Here is a 15,155-nt window from a genome sequence, read left to right as displayed (position 1 = left end):
TATTAATTTAAATAAACATTATATGACTAATTTTATAATCAAGTATATATTTTAATTATAGAATATTACTTTAGACCGAGTTAAGTCTACTTGAAATATACTCCAATTTGACTAAAAATAACATAGCAATTTCAACTCCACAAAAATATACTTTAGATTCGAACTAAATTTCAGATGGGTCAGGTCTTAGTCTTACACGTAACCCTAGTAGATAGTGGTAAATTACCAAAGCGTTGACATCACTTGCGGAGGCCCCTGTTTTTTGTCACTATAAATATTTGCAACGGTATGAGTTGCATTGCAACACAAGCTTAACGCTTATAATTTCATCCAATTAAATTAATCAATCACATCACAAAAACAATGTCTTCCGATCTCTCCATCATCCTCCCCCGCGTTCTAATCGTTTCTAGAAGAACCCTTCGCAAGAACAAGTTCGTTGATTTCGTCGGTAAGTTTTTCTTTTCCTTCTATATTTATTTATTTATTTCATCTCTCTCTTATTTTTTAAATTAATTAATTTGAAATTCAACGAGTGTCGTTTCTTGAGATTTTCATGAAACAGAGTCTGCATTACTGGATCCTTAATTGTTCATTCAATAACCTTAAAATTTTAAGTGGAATTGTAGTTCTATATTTAGTATTGTCTATAAAACATAGAAAATTTATTTATTTATCTTTTCAAAAATCAGAACAACAAAGCTCAAATTCTAACCATTTTGTCATAAAAAATTCAAGCTTAGAACACACACATTATGTGATTTATTGAATTTTTTTTTCTTTTATAGGAGAATATCACCTTGATCTTATAGTAAGCTATGGTGCGGTACCTGTAATAGTTCCTAGAGTTTCCGGCGTGCACATGTTGCTAAGTAGCTTCGAGCCTATTCATGGCGTCCTTCTATGCGAAGGCGAAGACATAGATCCGTCATGGTACGAACAAGGAGATAACAATGGCACTCTCTCGCAGGACGAATTAGACGAAATTAGAAGGGTGCATGCAAGTGACACAGCCATAGACAAAGAGAAAGATTCAATTGAGTTAAGTCTTGCAAAGCTTTGCTTAGAAAGGAACATTCCATACATGGGAATTTGTAGAGGCTCTCAAGTTCTTAATGTTGCATGTGGTGGCACTCTTTACCGTGACATAGGTAAAGAGCTTTCGAAGAAGTGCCCTGAGAGCCAGAGAGTTATGCATATAAACTATGATGATTATGATGGCCATAGGCATGTTGTTAAGGTTGTTGACAACACTCCTTTGCATTCTTGGTTTAAGGATTCGTTGGATGAAGCGAAAATGGAGATTTCGGTAAATAGTTATCACCATCAGGGGGTTAAGCGATTGGCACAACGTTTCGTGCCAATGGCTTTCGCTCCTGATGGTTTGATCGAGGGGTTTTACGACCCTGATGTTTATAATCCCGAAGAGGGTAAGTTTATTATGGGGTTACAATTTCATCCGGAGAGAATGAGGAAGTCGAATTCGGACGAATTTGATTACCCCGGATGCCCATTTGCTTATAAGGTTAGTTTTGAGAATAGATCCTTTCTAAATTAGCCTAATTAATTAATCAAGAAAGTTTGATTATGTTGATTTCTTGTCACATTATCTGACTAATTGAAGTTGGTGTTCTGAATTTTAAAGGAATTTGTGAAGGCAGTGATTGCTTATCAAAAGAAGATGAATAGTTTAACATGTGTGCCAAAGTCTCCAAAGCTTAACAAGGAAATGGAGGTTAAAAGGAAGATCATAGTGCGGAGTTTTTCACTTGCAAGGAATTTATACACTTCTGGCCATGGGAAAAGGGGTTCTTCCAAAGACTCTGAACTTGAAGCTGGAGCAGAATTTCTTGAGGTACAACTACTTTTCATATTAATCGGGTGGATGGTCATTTAAATATATAAATATGATACTACTTATAATATATGATTAGTCTTTCTATTTGTTGTTTATTTATATAATTAATCATGGATTAAAGTGTTTTGTGCTTAAATTTGCAGTCAAACACAGCATTGAGTGTGCAACAAGAGAATAGGTTAAAGCAAATGGGTGCAACAGTTAGAAATGCAGGATCATATGTTGAGAGGCTGAAGCTAAATGAAGAAAGAGAAAAAATGGCAAGAAATGTAATGGGAAAAATGCCAGTGGAACAGTTGTCTGATCTCTTGTCTTTCTACCACACAATGGCTCAGATTTGTTCTCAAGTCTTGGAAACAAAGATTCATGACCTTGTTGTCAATAATAATTAGTTCTTGATTTTTTTTTGGAATATAAATTATTATTTGTTGTTCTGTGTACAAAATTAAACTAAATGGGGTTGCTCTAATTTTATGGTGGGAATCACATGAATCTTGTGTGGTGGTGGATGCATTATTATATGGCTTTATGTATAATGTGTACACGTTTTAACTTTTTCCTCCTCCCTTAATTTTTGGCTTTTGTGTTGATGAAAGTGATGTTAGTCTCTATTATTAGCTTTCTTAATTTCTGTTGAATAATGAGGTGAAGAACACCATCAACTAGAGGCAGAGTATTTCATACAATAAAAAAAAAAAATAACAGTTTCCGTTAAATGTTGGGAGAGGATTATTTTTTTTGTTGCTAATGATATTCTCTACCTCGACCGATCAAAAATTAATCTATGATTTGAGTTCTATTTAAAGATTTGTTGCTGGCTAATAGGTTGATGCACAAGTTAGAATTTAAATCCCTCTATATATGTTTAAGCGGACAAGTAAACTGATCAACCAACCCAAATTGATTATTGGGAAAGGATTGTTGATTGGCTAAGGGAGATGATTATTGGTTCTGGAGGTAAGGGACTAACATGAAATCTAAAATGTCATTTTTTTTTCGGCTTCATTAGTTTGAGGCCCATCATCAATCTTATACATTGAACTTGGAGATTATTTTCTTTGACCAAAAAAAAAAATAAAAAACTGAAGATTATTTTTTAAATTGTTTATTATCTCAACGATGACCGTGTCTTCAAGAAGTGGCATATTACTCTCACAACCATTCAAATTCAAAGCAAAAACAAGGGAGAAATTGATACTACAATTTTGGAGGCCATTATTAGAACAATTTTTTTTCTTTGCACAATAATGGTTTGATTTGTTACAATATTATTTCGTATAAGACTCTAGCGTTTCTCTTTATATATAGAGTTGGCAATAACTTTGCACGTGCTTCAAATTAGACAGGTGCATTTCTAATTAAGATAAATATTTGATACCTAAGAATTAAAAGTGATATATATATATATATATACACACCTGGTAAAAGCTCAGATTTGAAATTGCTTATTGTGGTTTTTGGAGAACATTATGTGATTAGAGACAAACTTTTGAAGTAAATATATTCAGGAAATTTATACAAAAGGTTTGAAATATTGGAAGTCAAACCGGTGAATCATACATATGAACTTTTGCTTTGAGGATAGAATATATTAGTACTAATATATCGCTCTATATTTTAATGGTGTACAAATTGTTATAGGTTGAGGTATTATTTTAGAGTAAAAAATTTATTTGCAATTTATTTTGTGATATTTTTCGCATGAATAATATTACATATCCAAATTTTTTTATGAATAAAGTCTAACTAAATTAAATAATAAAATTTAGAATAATGTTAGTTATAACTGATTTTTATTATGTCATAACTTAAATCTATAACATTAATATTTTTACATATTTATAGGTGGCAACTGGCAAGATGTTGAATTTAGATTTTTTCCCCATTTTTTTCTTTGGAGAATGTTGAATCATTTATAAAAAATGTACACCAACAATAAACAATTAACTTTCAGAAAATTACTAAAATGGCAATAAATTATATTACAACGACATTATTTGATTTTTCACCATGATCAAGCTTCTCTAATATACTAATATTTTTTAACTATGTTATGAATATGTAAAAAATCAGTCACTACGTTAATTATAAATATAAAATATATGTTAAAACATACAATATATATAATTTTTTTATCATAAAATTTTTATACCATATCATGACATTAATTTTTTCAAACATTTAATTGAATAAAAAGATGCAGATAATCCATTACTCTTGCAATATAGTCATTGAACTGATGCAAAGGAACGAGTAATTAATAGCACAAGAAATTGATAGTAAAATTTTGGAGAGTGGAACATGATCTTTTTTTACACAGTCTCTTATTAATTAGGTTTTATTAGCAAGTGCTCTACCAACATTTTTTTTTATTTGGAAGTTTCCATTATAATACATAATTAAGCTGGTAACCAAACTTTCATATTATTAGATATGCAACATTTTTAACAAAATGTTCTTAGAGCAGTCATCAAAAATAAATTCTAGTATTAAACGAATTCCATCAATTAAGCCTTGTTCCAATAGAAACATTGATCCGAGTTAAGATCCCATCTATGCCTGCATGGACCTGATTCAGTGATATTCCAAGGTTGATAATGTCCAATTGATTTGTCTCTATCTTGAACATAAATGTCAAAAAAATGATCACCACTTACCCAATAAAATCGACAAAAGTATAAGGTTACGTCGTGGAAGATATCGGGGAGGAATCTGAAACTCCATGATTGATTAGGTTCAAGTGTTTGAGCACCAAGATCATGGTGCTTGTCTTTGCAATGAAGACCAAGTTTATGGTTGTTCGGCAATTTGTTAAACACCTCAACTTTTGTTTTGGAGAACAAGCCGCTCTCACACCCATTGAAATGCAAAGCAACAATTAGGGTTAATAGAAGAGAAATTGGTAATGCAATTTTTTTTGAGAATGGGGCCATGTTTATTTTGAACATATAACAAAGAAAAACCCTTTATCTTTATATAGAGTTTTGGAATTAACCAAATCTTGAAATGTGACTTCTCATATGAATATATTTCTATGTAAAGATGATAGTCGAGGTGTATAATGTGAAATAATTTAATTAATTTTATCAAATTATTTAACGTGTAGATAATTAAAAATTAATTTTTTTACTCTATTTTACCAGGAAATTGATGAATCAAATGGCATATATCCTCTAGATCAGGAATAAAAATCTTAAACCTAAATGTTTAAGATAAGATTTTGTAGTTTTCCTCTAAAAATTATGGTAAGAAATGATTGATTAAATAATATCATAATTAACATCATATTGAATATAATTAAAGGTCATGTATGTATATCAAATAATGCATTTGATTATTCTATTTACTAAATGTAACAAGACTTCCATGTCTTGATACTTTATAAGTCTAAGTATTTATTTGTGTCTTTTAAAATATGTTATTGATTTACTCTGCCATGATTTTGTGGAAATTAAAGACCTAAATCTTCGTCTCTTCCTTTAACATAAATATCAAAGCTATGATCCCCTCCGATCCTTGTCAAGTAAATTGGCAAGGAAAATGATTCTGGAAGTAAGGGACTAACATAGAATCCAAAATGTCATTGTTTTTAGGCCCATCATCAATATTATTTCATGTATGTCTCGGAAATAATGAACATTCAATTATTGAAGATTATTTTAATTTCTAAATTGTTGATTATCTCAATAATGACGGTGCTTCCAAGAGGTGGCATATTACTCTCACAACCATTCAAATTCAAAGCAAAAGCTAGGGTTAATAGCATAGAATTGATACTACAATTTTGGAGGCCATTATTAGAACAATTTTTTTTCTTTGCACAATAATAATGGTTTGATTTGTTACAATATTATATACGGAAATGTTTGGTAACCAAAGAAAATCAGTCAAAAACAGCCATAACTTGCTTTATTTAGTATTCATTAATTGTTGCGATAATCAATTAATGCTAAATAAGACAAGTTCTGGCTGTTTTTTTTGTCTACCTAGCATTACCCGTATAAGGCTCTAGCGTTATTATCGCAACAATTAATAAATGTTAAATAAGACAAGTTATGACTGTTTTTGGCTGATTTTCTTTGGTTACCAAACATTTCCGGTTTCTATTTATATATAGAGTTGGCAATAAATTTGCACATGCTTCAAATTAGACAGGTAAATTTCTAATTAAGATAAATATTTAATATGTAATACCCTAACTTTTAGCATCTCATTATTGTACTAAAAGTTTAGGCGTCACGTACCTCTAAACTTTTTTATTTTAAAGGAATGCTACACATACAAGTCATACAAGTTGGGAGAAACTTAACAAAAAGCATGCTGACCCATATACGATTTTCATGGCATGCTTCGCGTTCCTCCTTCTCCTCCTCCTCTTCCTTATTCTTCTCCTACTCTTCTTCTTCTTCCTCCATGAAAACAAGTTTCTTGCCAAATTTGATCTCCTTCGTGCGTTCTCTCTTTGCCTTTTCATTCGTTATTTTACCTGCGTTTATCACTAGTATTCTTACTTCGTTTTTTTTATTTTATTTTCATGGTTTCTGAAATCAAGCTTTGGTATCATTTTGAAGATAATGGAACTTCAGAAATACACCCACACGATTACAGAAATACACCCAAATGGTTACAGAAATACACCCAAACGATTGCAGGAATTCACCCAAACGATTATAGAAATACACCCAAAGGATTACAGAAATACACCCAAAGGATTACAAAAATACACCCAAAGGATTTAAAAATTACACCCAAAATTCGTTGAAGTACACCTTATGCATAATTCAGAACTCTTTCTCTTTCTTCTCCTCATCTTCTGCTGCTTCTTCTTCTTCATTTTCTTATTTCATATTCTCATAATTCTTTTTGGGAGGAAAAAATCAAACAAAGAAGAAAAAAAATACATAATGTTACAAAATCAAAAGAAGAACGAGGAGAAATACGACGATGAAGATGAAACACTTCAAAAACGAAGAAGAAGAAGAGGCACCGAAAAATAAGAAGAATGAGAAGAAAAAGAGGAGGCATGGAGAAAGAAAAAGAAGAAGAAATAAATGATTTATATGACTTGTATGAAAAACGCTTGTATGTCGAGAATTTCTCTTTATTTTATACTATCTTTATTTAATATTGAGCTTTAATGAATGCAACCAATACTTTAATTAAGAAATCAAAAGGAGTCTTCATTCTAAATCACTTAACCACAAAAGTATATATTCACATAGCTTTATGTAAGATCCATAATTTTAAACAAAATCTTATTATGAGCTAAATTCAACTTATTTATTCATTAAAGACTTTAATCTCAGACTTATTTTATTAAAGACAATTAAAGAAAATTTTGGTAAATTGAGTTTAAAATAAATTAAGGCTTTTATCTGATTTTATAATTATTGAGTATTTTCTATATTTAAATTATAAAATTTAGCAAATGTAAAATAATAAAAATTTTATATGATTTGGTTTAAATAATTAAGATTTTGAAATTTAATACTTTATTCTTATAAACAAAGAAAATTAATTATATTATCTTATATTTTAAACTAGAATATTTAATTAAAAGTCAATCAACAAATTAATAATTAAATAATATTTTTAAAATAATTTTAAAAGATTAATTTAAAATTTAATTTAAGATAATATCCCTTAATTTTATTAAAATTTAACAAAACTCCAATTTGCCCAAAAATTTTAAATTTTACATTTGCCCCAAATCAAACCCTAAATTCCCAAATTAATTGAGAAACCCTAACCCTAGAACCCCTACCCCTACTCTTCAGCACACACATACACATGGGTCTTCACCTGTGTTTCACATACCCATACACAGAAATATGAAAGAAAGGAAATAGGGAGGAGAGAAGAGAGAGTCGCGCCAGGAGAAGAGAAGAGAAGAATAGAATGAGTGACGGTCCGCTGTCACTGCCGTCGTCCTGGAACACGCCGTCGACGCCGTTGCAGAGAGGAGGACGAGGTACCGCCGTGCTCTTTGCCGCCGCTGTCGAGCAGTTCGGGAGGAGAGAGCGCCGCGAGCCAGGTATGACGTGAGGAAGAAGGGGAGCCATCGCACTCTGCCGCTGCCAGCTTCGTCGCATCCTGCGCCGCCGAGGGTCCTGTTCTTGTCAGATCCGTCGCCGTCCAACCGTTGCTGTGAGCTCGCTGCAGTCGAGAAGAGAGTGAAGCCGTCGAGTTCGCGGGAAAGAGGGAAGATGTCGTTGCTGCGTGAAGCCATCACCACCGTTGTCGCACTCTGCTGCTGTCGCGTCTCACCAAGCTGCCGCTGGAAGAGGAGGGCTCTCCAGTTCTGCCTCTGCTTCTAGTTTCTAGAATCTGAGAAGACGCCACCGCCGCTGCTGGAACTGTTGTTGTTGCTCTAGCCTTGCTCTAGATCCATTCTGAGCCATAACCATTGTCGTTAGGTTGACACTGAGGCCTTCCACTGCCACCAGAGCTGCCTAGAACCACCACTGTGGCTGCCATGGGAACAGAACGGGTACCGAAATCTGACAGCGCTGCTGCCATCGATCAGAGATACCAAAACTGCCGCTGCTGCTATAATCGTCCTTACTACTGCTGTTGCTTCTTCGTTCCATTATTCCTTTCTAATTCTTGTAAGACATTGACTTGAAAAGTTGGTTTTGTTGAGTTGACGTTGAAAAGAGGGGACCCGTGATGGGTGGCAAACTCCAGTTTTTAAGAGAGGTGCTGCCGAAATTTTTCTAAGAATTTGGAGTTGATTTGGTTATGATTTCAAAAAACCGAGTTTGGTTTGAATTAATTGTCAAAAGAGATAAGATTTAAATGTTTTAAAGGATTTCAAAGAGGATCGGATTTTATGATTTGATTGATTTATGATTTTAACTTATTTGGTTTTTATAATAATGAGAAGAGATTTGGTTAACTTGCTAAGGACACTAAGAAGAAAATTAATTATAAATTCAAGGGTTTGGGAATAAGAGTGTGAGTTCGAAGGTTATGCTTGAGACTGAAAGTGATTGTGATGATGAATAGTAATTAAATATGATGATGAAGGATGATGATAGGCGAGTTTAATAATATTGAGATTGAGAATGAGATTGAAGATTGAGATTGAGAATGAGATTGAATATGAGATTGAGAATGAGATCGATGATGAAATTGATTATGATTATGAAATGATATTGAATATGATTCTGATTGTGATGCACCTGCCTGGGTAGATGCAGTGGAGTGATTCTGCTTGTTCCGGGATGTGATGAGATACACCTGCCTGGGTAGATGTAGTGGAGTGATTCCACTTACTCCGGGATGTGGTGAGATACACCTGTCTGGGTAGATGCAGTGGAGTGATTCCACTTGCCCCGAAACATTGTGAGATATACTTGCCTGGGTATATGCAGTGGAGTGATTCTACTTGCTCCGGGTTTGATTTGAGACTCTTGGGGTAGATGCAGTGGTTAGCCCCCATTTGCTCCCATCGAGGTTGATTTAAAATTTGTGAAACTATCTGAGTTTCAGATTTTCTTGGGTAGATGCAGTGGGTCGGCTCCACTTGCTCCAGGTTGAGATTCGAGATTCTGTTGACCCTGCATCGTAAGATGTGGCCGGACACTTAGACCTTTCCAGATGAGCTCTCTCACATGGATATTTTATTTTGATTGATTATGATTTTGAGCTTGGGGATGCGCACTCACAGGGACTGTCCAATGGTTACCTACCAGGACATGTCGGGTTGATTTTGTAACCGACAGATGATATCATCAGCCATAGGACAGGCATACATCATTTGCATATGTTTGAATTGTTTGGGTTTGCTTAATTGTATTGGTTTGCCTAATTATATATGCCATACTATGTGATTATGTGCTATTTGCCTTACTTGAATCTACTTGTATATTATTTATCTGTATTGCTTGTGTTTGTACAACTGAGAGATCCCTCATGCTGGTGGTGGTGACGCTGAGGGTTGTACTTGATATTGATAATGAGATGTTTGCTGAAAATTGAGTTTAATACTGAATTGCTGAGTTATATGCTGATAGACTGTGGTAATGAAAAGAGATAGGTTGAACAGAGTGTTGGATAAAAGCTTGAGAATGTATGTTGTAGCTATACCCGATTTCAGATTTGAATGGGGTAAGTTATTGGGTAGGAAGTCCTATAGGCACGCCTGTGGTCATTTCCAATTTTAAACTATTCACCGTGCTATTTTGTAAACTAAAGAAGATTCCTTACGGTTTTTCAAAGCAATATTTTCCATAAAGCATTTTTTAAAGGGTTATTTCAAGGATAAACTTCTTTTAAAACGAAACTAATTCTATTTGCAAGTATTTATTTGCTTTGATGGTATTCCTGTCCCTATTGAGAACGTGTATGTGGTTTGTTCTCACCCCAATATCTTCCACCCTTTCAGTGACACAGGTTCGAAGACTCAGTTTGAAACTGCGGGCGATTATGGACTTTGTTTATGAGTTAAGTTATCTTCATAGAGTTCCCTCGCTTGTTGCTTAAAATTTTTATTTTATACAGAGGGATAGGAGTTGTATCTGAGCTTTGTTTTGATTTACTTGTATAAGATATATTATTATTATTATTATTAATTATGTGATTATTATTACTTGGTGATGTGTGATATATGACTTTTAATGAGTTGAAAATAATTTTCTGGCATTTTATTAAAGATCGAAATGCAATATCGAACTAAAGGCTCAATATTAAATAGTTAATAAGGAAAACAGGTTAGTAACGCCTTACTTTTGGTACGATCATGACGTATTGAAAGTTGGGTCGTTAAATTATGGTATTAGAGCAGTTCATCCTAATTAGATCCTTGGGAATGGACTAACTATGATTCATTGCATACTCTGAATGTTTATCATGTTATAGGTCTTGTCTAGATGATGAGAATTAGAGCTTTATGCACATGACTGCCTATTGATTAATGCTGTTAGCTTACCGTTGCATATCTGCTGATGTTAAGTCTGGCCAACTTAATGTTGATAGATTATGTGTACGAAAAAGTTAATAGGTTATCATAGACGAGATATGAGTAATAAATAACAAATATTACGGGGTTTGGAAAACGACAGAGGTTGCTTCTCGAGATTACTCAGTTACTTATCTTATTCTTTCATGGTTTGTCTTGAAATTCCTGTTTGATATTTCTTTCTTGAAAAGTAAACTACTCATTCTCTAATCTTATTCCTTGTGCATATGCATACTCGTTTGATGTTGACTGCATATGTCTGCTTACATTCCTTGGATATCTGTCTTGTGTTATTTAAACTCTTTTTCTTGACTCATGTACTCTTTGATGTGCTTTGGACTTCTTTGATGTATCAACATGATCGTAAAATCTTTGATATTTTTGCTGTTGATTGAGTTGTCTTTCTTTGTGAGTTTTGTCTTCATTTGGATCCGCTGAAAACTTGTTTGGTTTGACGTGCCCGTAAACTCTATTTGAATTTGGTAAAGTTAGTCTGTCGACTTTGGTGAAGTTATTCTGTCGACTTTGGTGAAGAAGAATGGAAATTATGTAAATGGTGGGCACAATTTGGCGGTAAGTGTATCATATTATTTGTTTTAAGTTAATGTGTAATTTAATTTTATAAATTAAAATCTAGTATACACGAATCTAATTTTTTTTCTTGTGTAGGAGCAAATATTAGAGCATTTGCCTAAAGATCAAGAACGTGCTACTGCTGAAGGAGTTCCTTCGAAAGTGTTAGCTCATCTGAATGATGCAATTGGAAAGGTCTTTGGTGCTGAAAATGTAGAGCGTGTGTGAGGTTTTAGTAGTGCTGTATGTCTGGTAGGTTTTGGCAAGTCTAAACGTATTTTTGGACTTACAACTGGAGGAGTCTCCAGCAACGTGTCTCAGCCGCATGTGTTAAATTTAGAGAAGCAGGTTGAAACATTAGAGAAAAAACTAGATGGATATGAAGAAACCAAAATCTAGTTGGCAGCACAAATTTTTATTATCAAAATATGGTGATGAAATGCCTAGTATGACCGGTAATATACCAGACATTTAGTTAGTATAGTTAATAAATAATAGTTAACTTTTTAAATATATTTACTCTAGAACATGTTAGAATTTTAATTATTTATGTTAGGATTTTTCTTATTTTTTATTGTATACAAATTTAGACTTGTCGTATTATTATTATTATTATTATTATTATTATTATTATTATTATTATTATTATTATTATTATTATTATTATTATTATTATTGAAAAATTTTAAATATTATATATTTAAAAAGTTTGACTTATGTTATTAATGTTATATACGTAAATATAATTTTAATTTAATAAAAATGTTCAATTAGCTTACGAGGGAAAATTAGATTCCGCACAAACTAATCGGCAAGTGTATTGGGTCGCATCAAGTAGTAAAACTCACAAAAGTGAGGTCGATCCCACAGGGATTGATGGATCAAGCAATTTTAGTATAATGATGAGTCTAGTTAAGCTGACAGTTGGTGATTTGAGTGAGAATTGACTTGACAGAATGTAAATTGCAGAGAATGTAGATTGCTGAAAGTAAATTGGCTAAAACTTAAATGGCAAGAAAGGTAAATTGCTGAAACTAAAAGGGCTGAATCTTAAATTGTAAGAATGTAAATAACTGAATCTTAGAGTGCAAGAAAGTAAAATTGCTGAATCTAAATTGCAGTGAAACTTAAATTGCATGAAAAGGAAAAATAGGATACAGGAAATTAAAACAGCAGTGAACAAGTTCAGATTAAAGTAAATCAGAGAGATCTAAATTGAAGAAATTCAAAGAAAATGATTCATCAGGGATTGGAGATATCATAATCCATCGTGAACCAATTAAGTCTCAACTCCTTTCTCAATCATATGAGTAGATCAATGGCGGATTAAAATTGATTGGATCCCAATTCCTTGGCAATCCAATCTCTCTGATCACAATCAATCTTGCCAATTCCTTGATCTAATTGTCATGAGAAGAGTTAGAGCACATTCTCTCATCCATATGCCACACAAATTCTCAAAACCTCAATTCCTCCCGAATGGTGTTGGTTAGGAGAATTGTGAAGGATAGAGCTCCAATTCTAATGTAGATGATCCCCCTTCCGAGGCTCACATCCACATTCAGTTGAATTAAACCCCCTTGCGGAGTGAATAATTCACAATCAAAACAAAAGATATCCTATAGCTACACAATTGAATTGAGAAGAAGAAGAATTTCAATGATTCATCATGATTACAATAGAGCTCCTCCCCCTAATGAATTTGGGGTTTAGTTCATCATTGCTCAAATCAAAACAGAAAACAAAGAAATTGCAGAAAAAATGCAGAAGAGAAAATACAAAGAGAATTGAGTGCAGAGTTTTCCAATTGGGATTCTCACTCTCTAGCCTCTCGGATCTCAGATCTGCCAGCCTCCATTTTAAATCAAATTCCTCTCTATTTATACACTTTCTAATTCAGTCTTCAAGTCCTTGGATTGGGCTTTTTGGCCTTGTTGAAGCAAGTTAGAATGGGTCTCCGTGATGTTGAAGAGGGGTAACTGGCAATTCACGTTTTTTATCTACATGGGTGCTCAATTTTACTGAAGTTGATGTCAACGTTGGTGCTCAACGTTTGCCAGAAAACGTTGAGTCAAACGTTAGGCTTGAAAAAGGATTTTGAAAGGAATGAGCATTGGCGCCAACGTTTGACTCAACGTTGGTGCACCAACGTTTTTCCGCCCACGCGTGCGCGTCGCCCACGCGCACGCGTCGAAACAGCGTTTTGCGTGTGCGCGTCGCTCACACGTTTATGTGTCTGGCCAAAATATGCATCCACGCGTATGCGTGGCCTACGCATACGCATCGATGCAAGTTTTCCAACTCCAAGTTTTGGGCCTCTTATCACGTACGTTGGAGGTAGCGTTTGTCAAGCTACGTTCCCTCCAACGTTGGCTTGGTCACGCGTACGCGTGAATAGTAAATTTTGCCATTTCACGCGTGTGCGTAGCTCACGCTTACGCGTGAATTCAACATTTTTTACTTTCACGCGTACGCGTCATTGACGCGTATGTGTTGCCCAAAGTTCTTTCAGCTCCAAAAAATAAAGTTATCGCAGGCGTTGGAGGCAACGTTGGCTCACCAACGTTTCCCCCAACGTTGGCACCCAAATTTTACATATAACATTGCATACCCCTTCTCCAACGTTTGAGGTAACGTTGGTGAGCCAACTTTGACCACCAACGTTACTTCCTCTGATTTCTCCTCTACTTCTTTCTTGCTTCTTTTCTTGCCTCTTTTCCACTTTTCTTCAATCAAACAATTGCATCAAAGTTTGCTATAATCACAAGGTATTTGCATCACTTAAAACATCAAGTAAAATTTGCATAAAACCTTATGAAAAAATACATAAACAACCATGTTTAATTGAACCAAGGGCGGCATGAAATTTCAATCCAATTACTTGCTTATTGTGTAAGAAAGTGCATGAAACCTAATGAAAACAAGTGAAAAATACTTGTGAAACTAGCATAAGATGACTTGTCATCATTAGCCACAGTCAAACTAAAACCAATGCTACATATTATAAAACAATAAAAAAAGTTAGTTACAAAAAAATGTAGCAAATTAACATAAATTAGCCACGAATGGTATATGAAAAACGGTGCAAGTTAGCCACGAAAATAGTGTGATTAAATAACCCGGCGTTAGTCACGAAAAAAATTGTGGCTGAAAAACCCGGCCTGCACAAATTAGCTACAGATGAAGTGTGGTAGAATTATACTTTTTGATTTGATAATTTTTATTTAGCCACGGCATTATGTGTGGGCAATGATATACAAATCGTGACTCTTCAAAGGTCTCCACGGTGTTTAAAACTGTGGCTAATAACTTCAAAAATGTGGCAAATTGAAAATGTAACCCCCCGATTAGCCACAAATATTTTTTCGTGACCAATGTATAGTTGCTACCGTTATCTTGGAGTTTTGTCACATTTTTTTCGTGGCTAAACCCCTTGTTTCTTGTAGTGCTAGTGAAAGGTTTGCTCATTGAGGCCAACAGCTATGATTTAAGAAGCGCATCTTGTCTCTTTTATTGTTGATATTCTGGATTTATTGTTGTGTCTGATCCATTCTCCGAAGATACAAATTGTGGAGGAATTTTTCTTCCTGTGACGTGGCTTAGCATATCATTTTCTTCTATTATTGAGATTGCTTGATCCTTCCATTGCAATAAGTTGTCCTCATCCAGTTTCATTGAGATAGGTGTTGCTATGAATCCTTGTGCCATTGTTGTTAAGTGACTTGTATTGTATGAGAGTTGTGAAGCGAAAGGCTCTGATAC

General features: G+C 34.0%; 1 protein-coding gene across 1 annotated transcript; it reads left to right on the top strand.

Annotated features, from left to right (window-relative positions):
* Nucleotides 1–285: 285 nt before the first annotated feature.
* On the top strand, nt 286–2,453 carry LOC107641384 (putative glutamine amidotransferase GAT1_2.1). Its single transcript, XM_088488970.1, has 4 exons — nt 286–451; nt 789–1,525; nt 1,646–1,855; nt 2,002–2,453. The coding sequence occupies exons 1-4, from the start codon at nt 364–366 to the stop codon at nt 2,248–2,250; spliced, it is 1,284 nt and encodes a 427-aa protein (XP_088345096.1). The 5' UTR covers nt 286–363; the 3' UTR covers nt 2,251–2,453.
* The last annotated feature ends 12,702 nt before the right edge of the window (nt 2,454–15,155 follow it).

Source organism: Arachis ipaensis, chromosome B5, assembly GCF_059453495.1.
Source record: "Arachis ipaensis isolate K30076 ecotype BB chromosome B5, ASM5945349v1, whole genome shotgun sequence".
Classification (NCBI taxonomy): Eukaryota; Viridiplantae; Streptophyta; class Magnoliopsida; order Fabales; family Fabaceae; genus Arachis; species Arachis ipaensis.
Note: the sequence above shows the minus strand (reverse complement) of the source record. Positions and strands in the feature narration are given on the sequence as shown.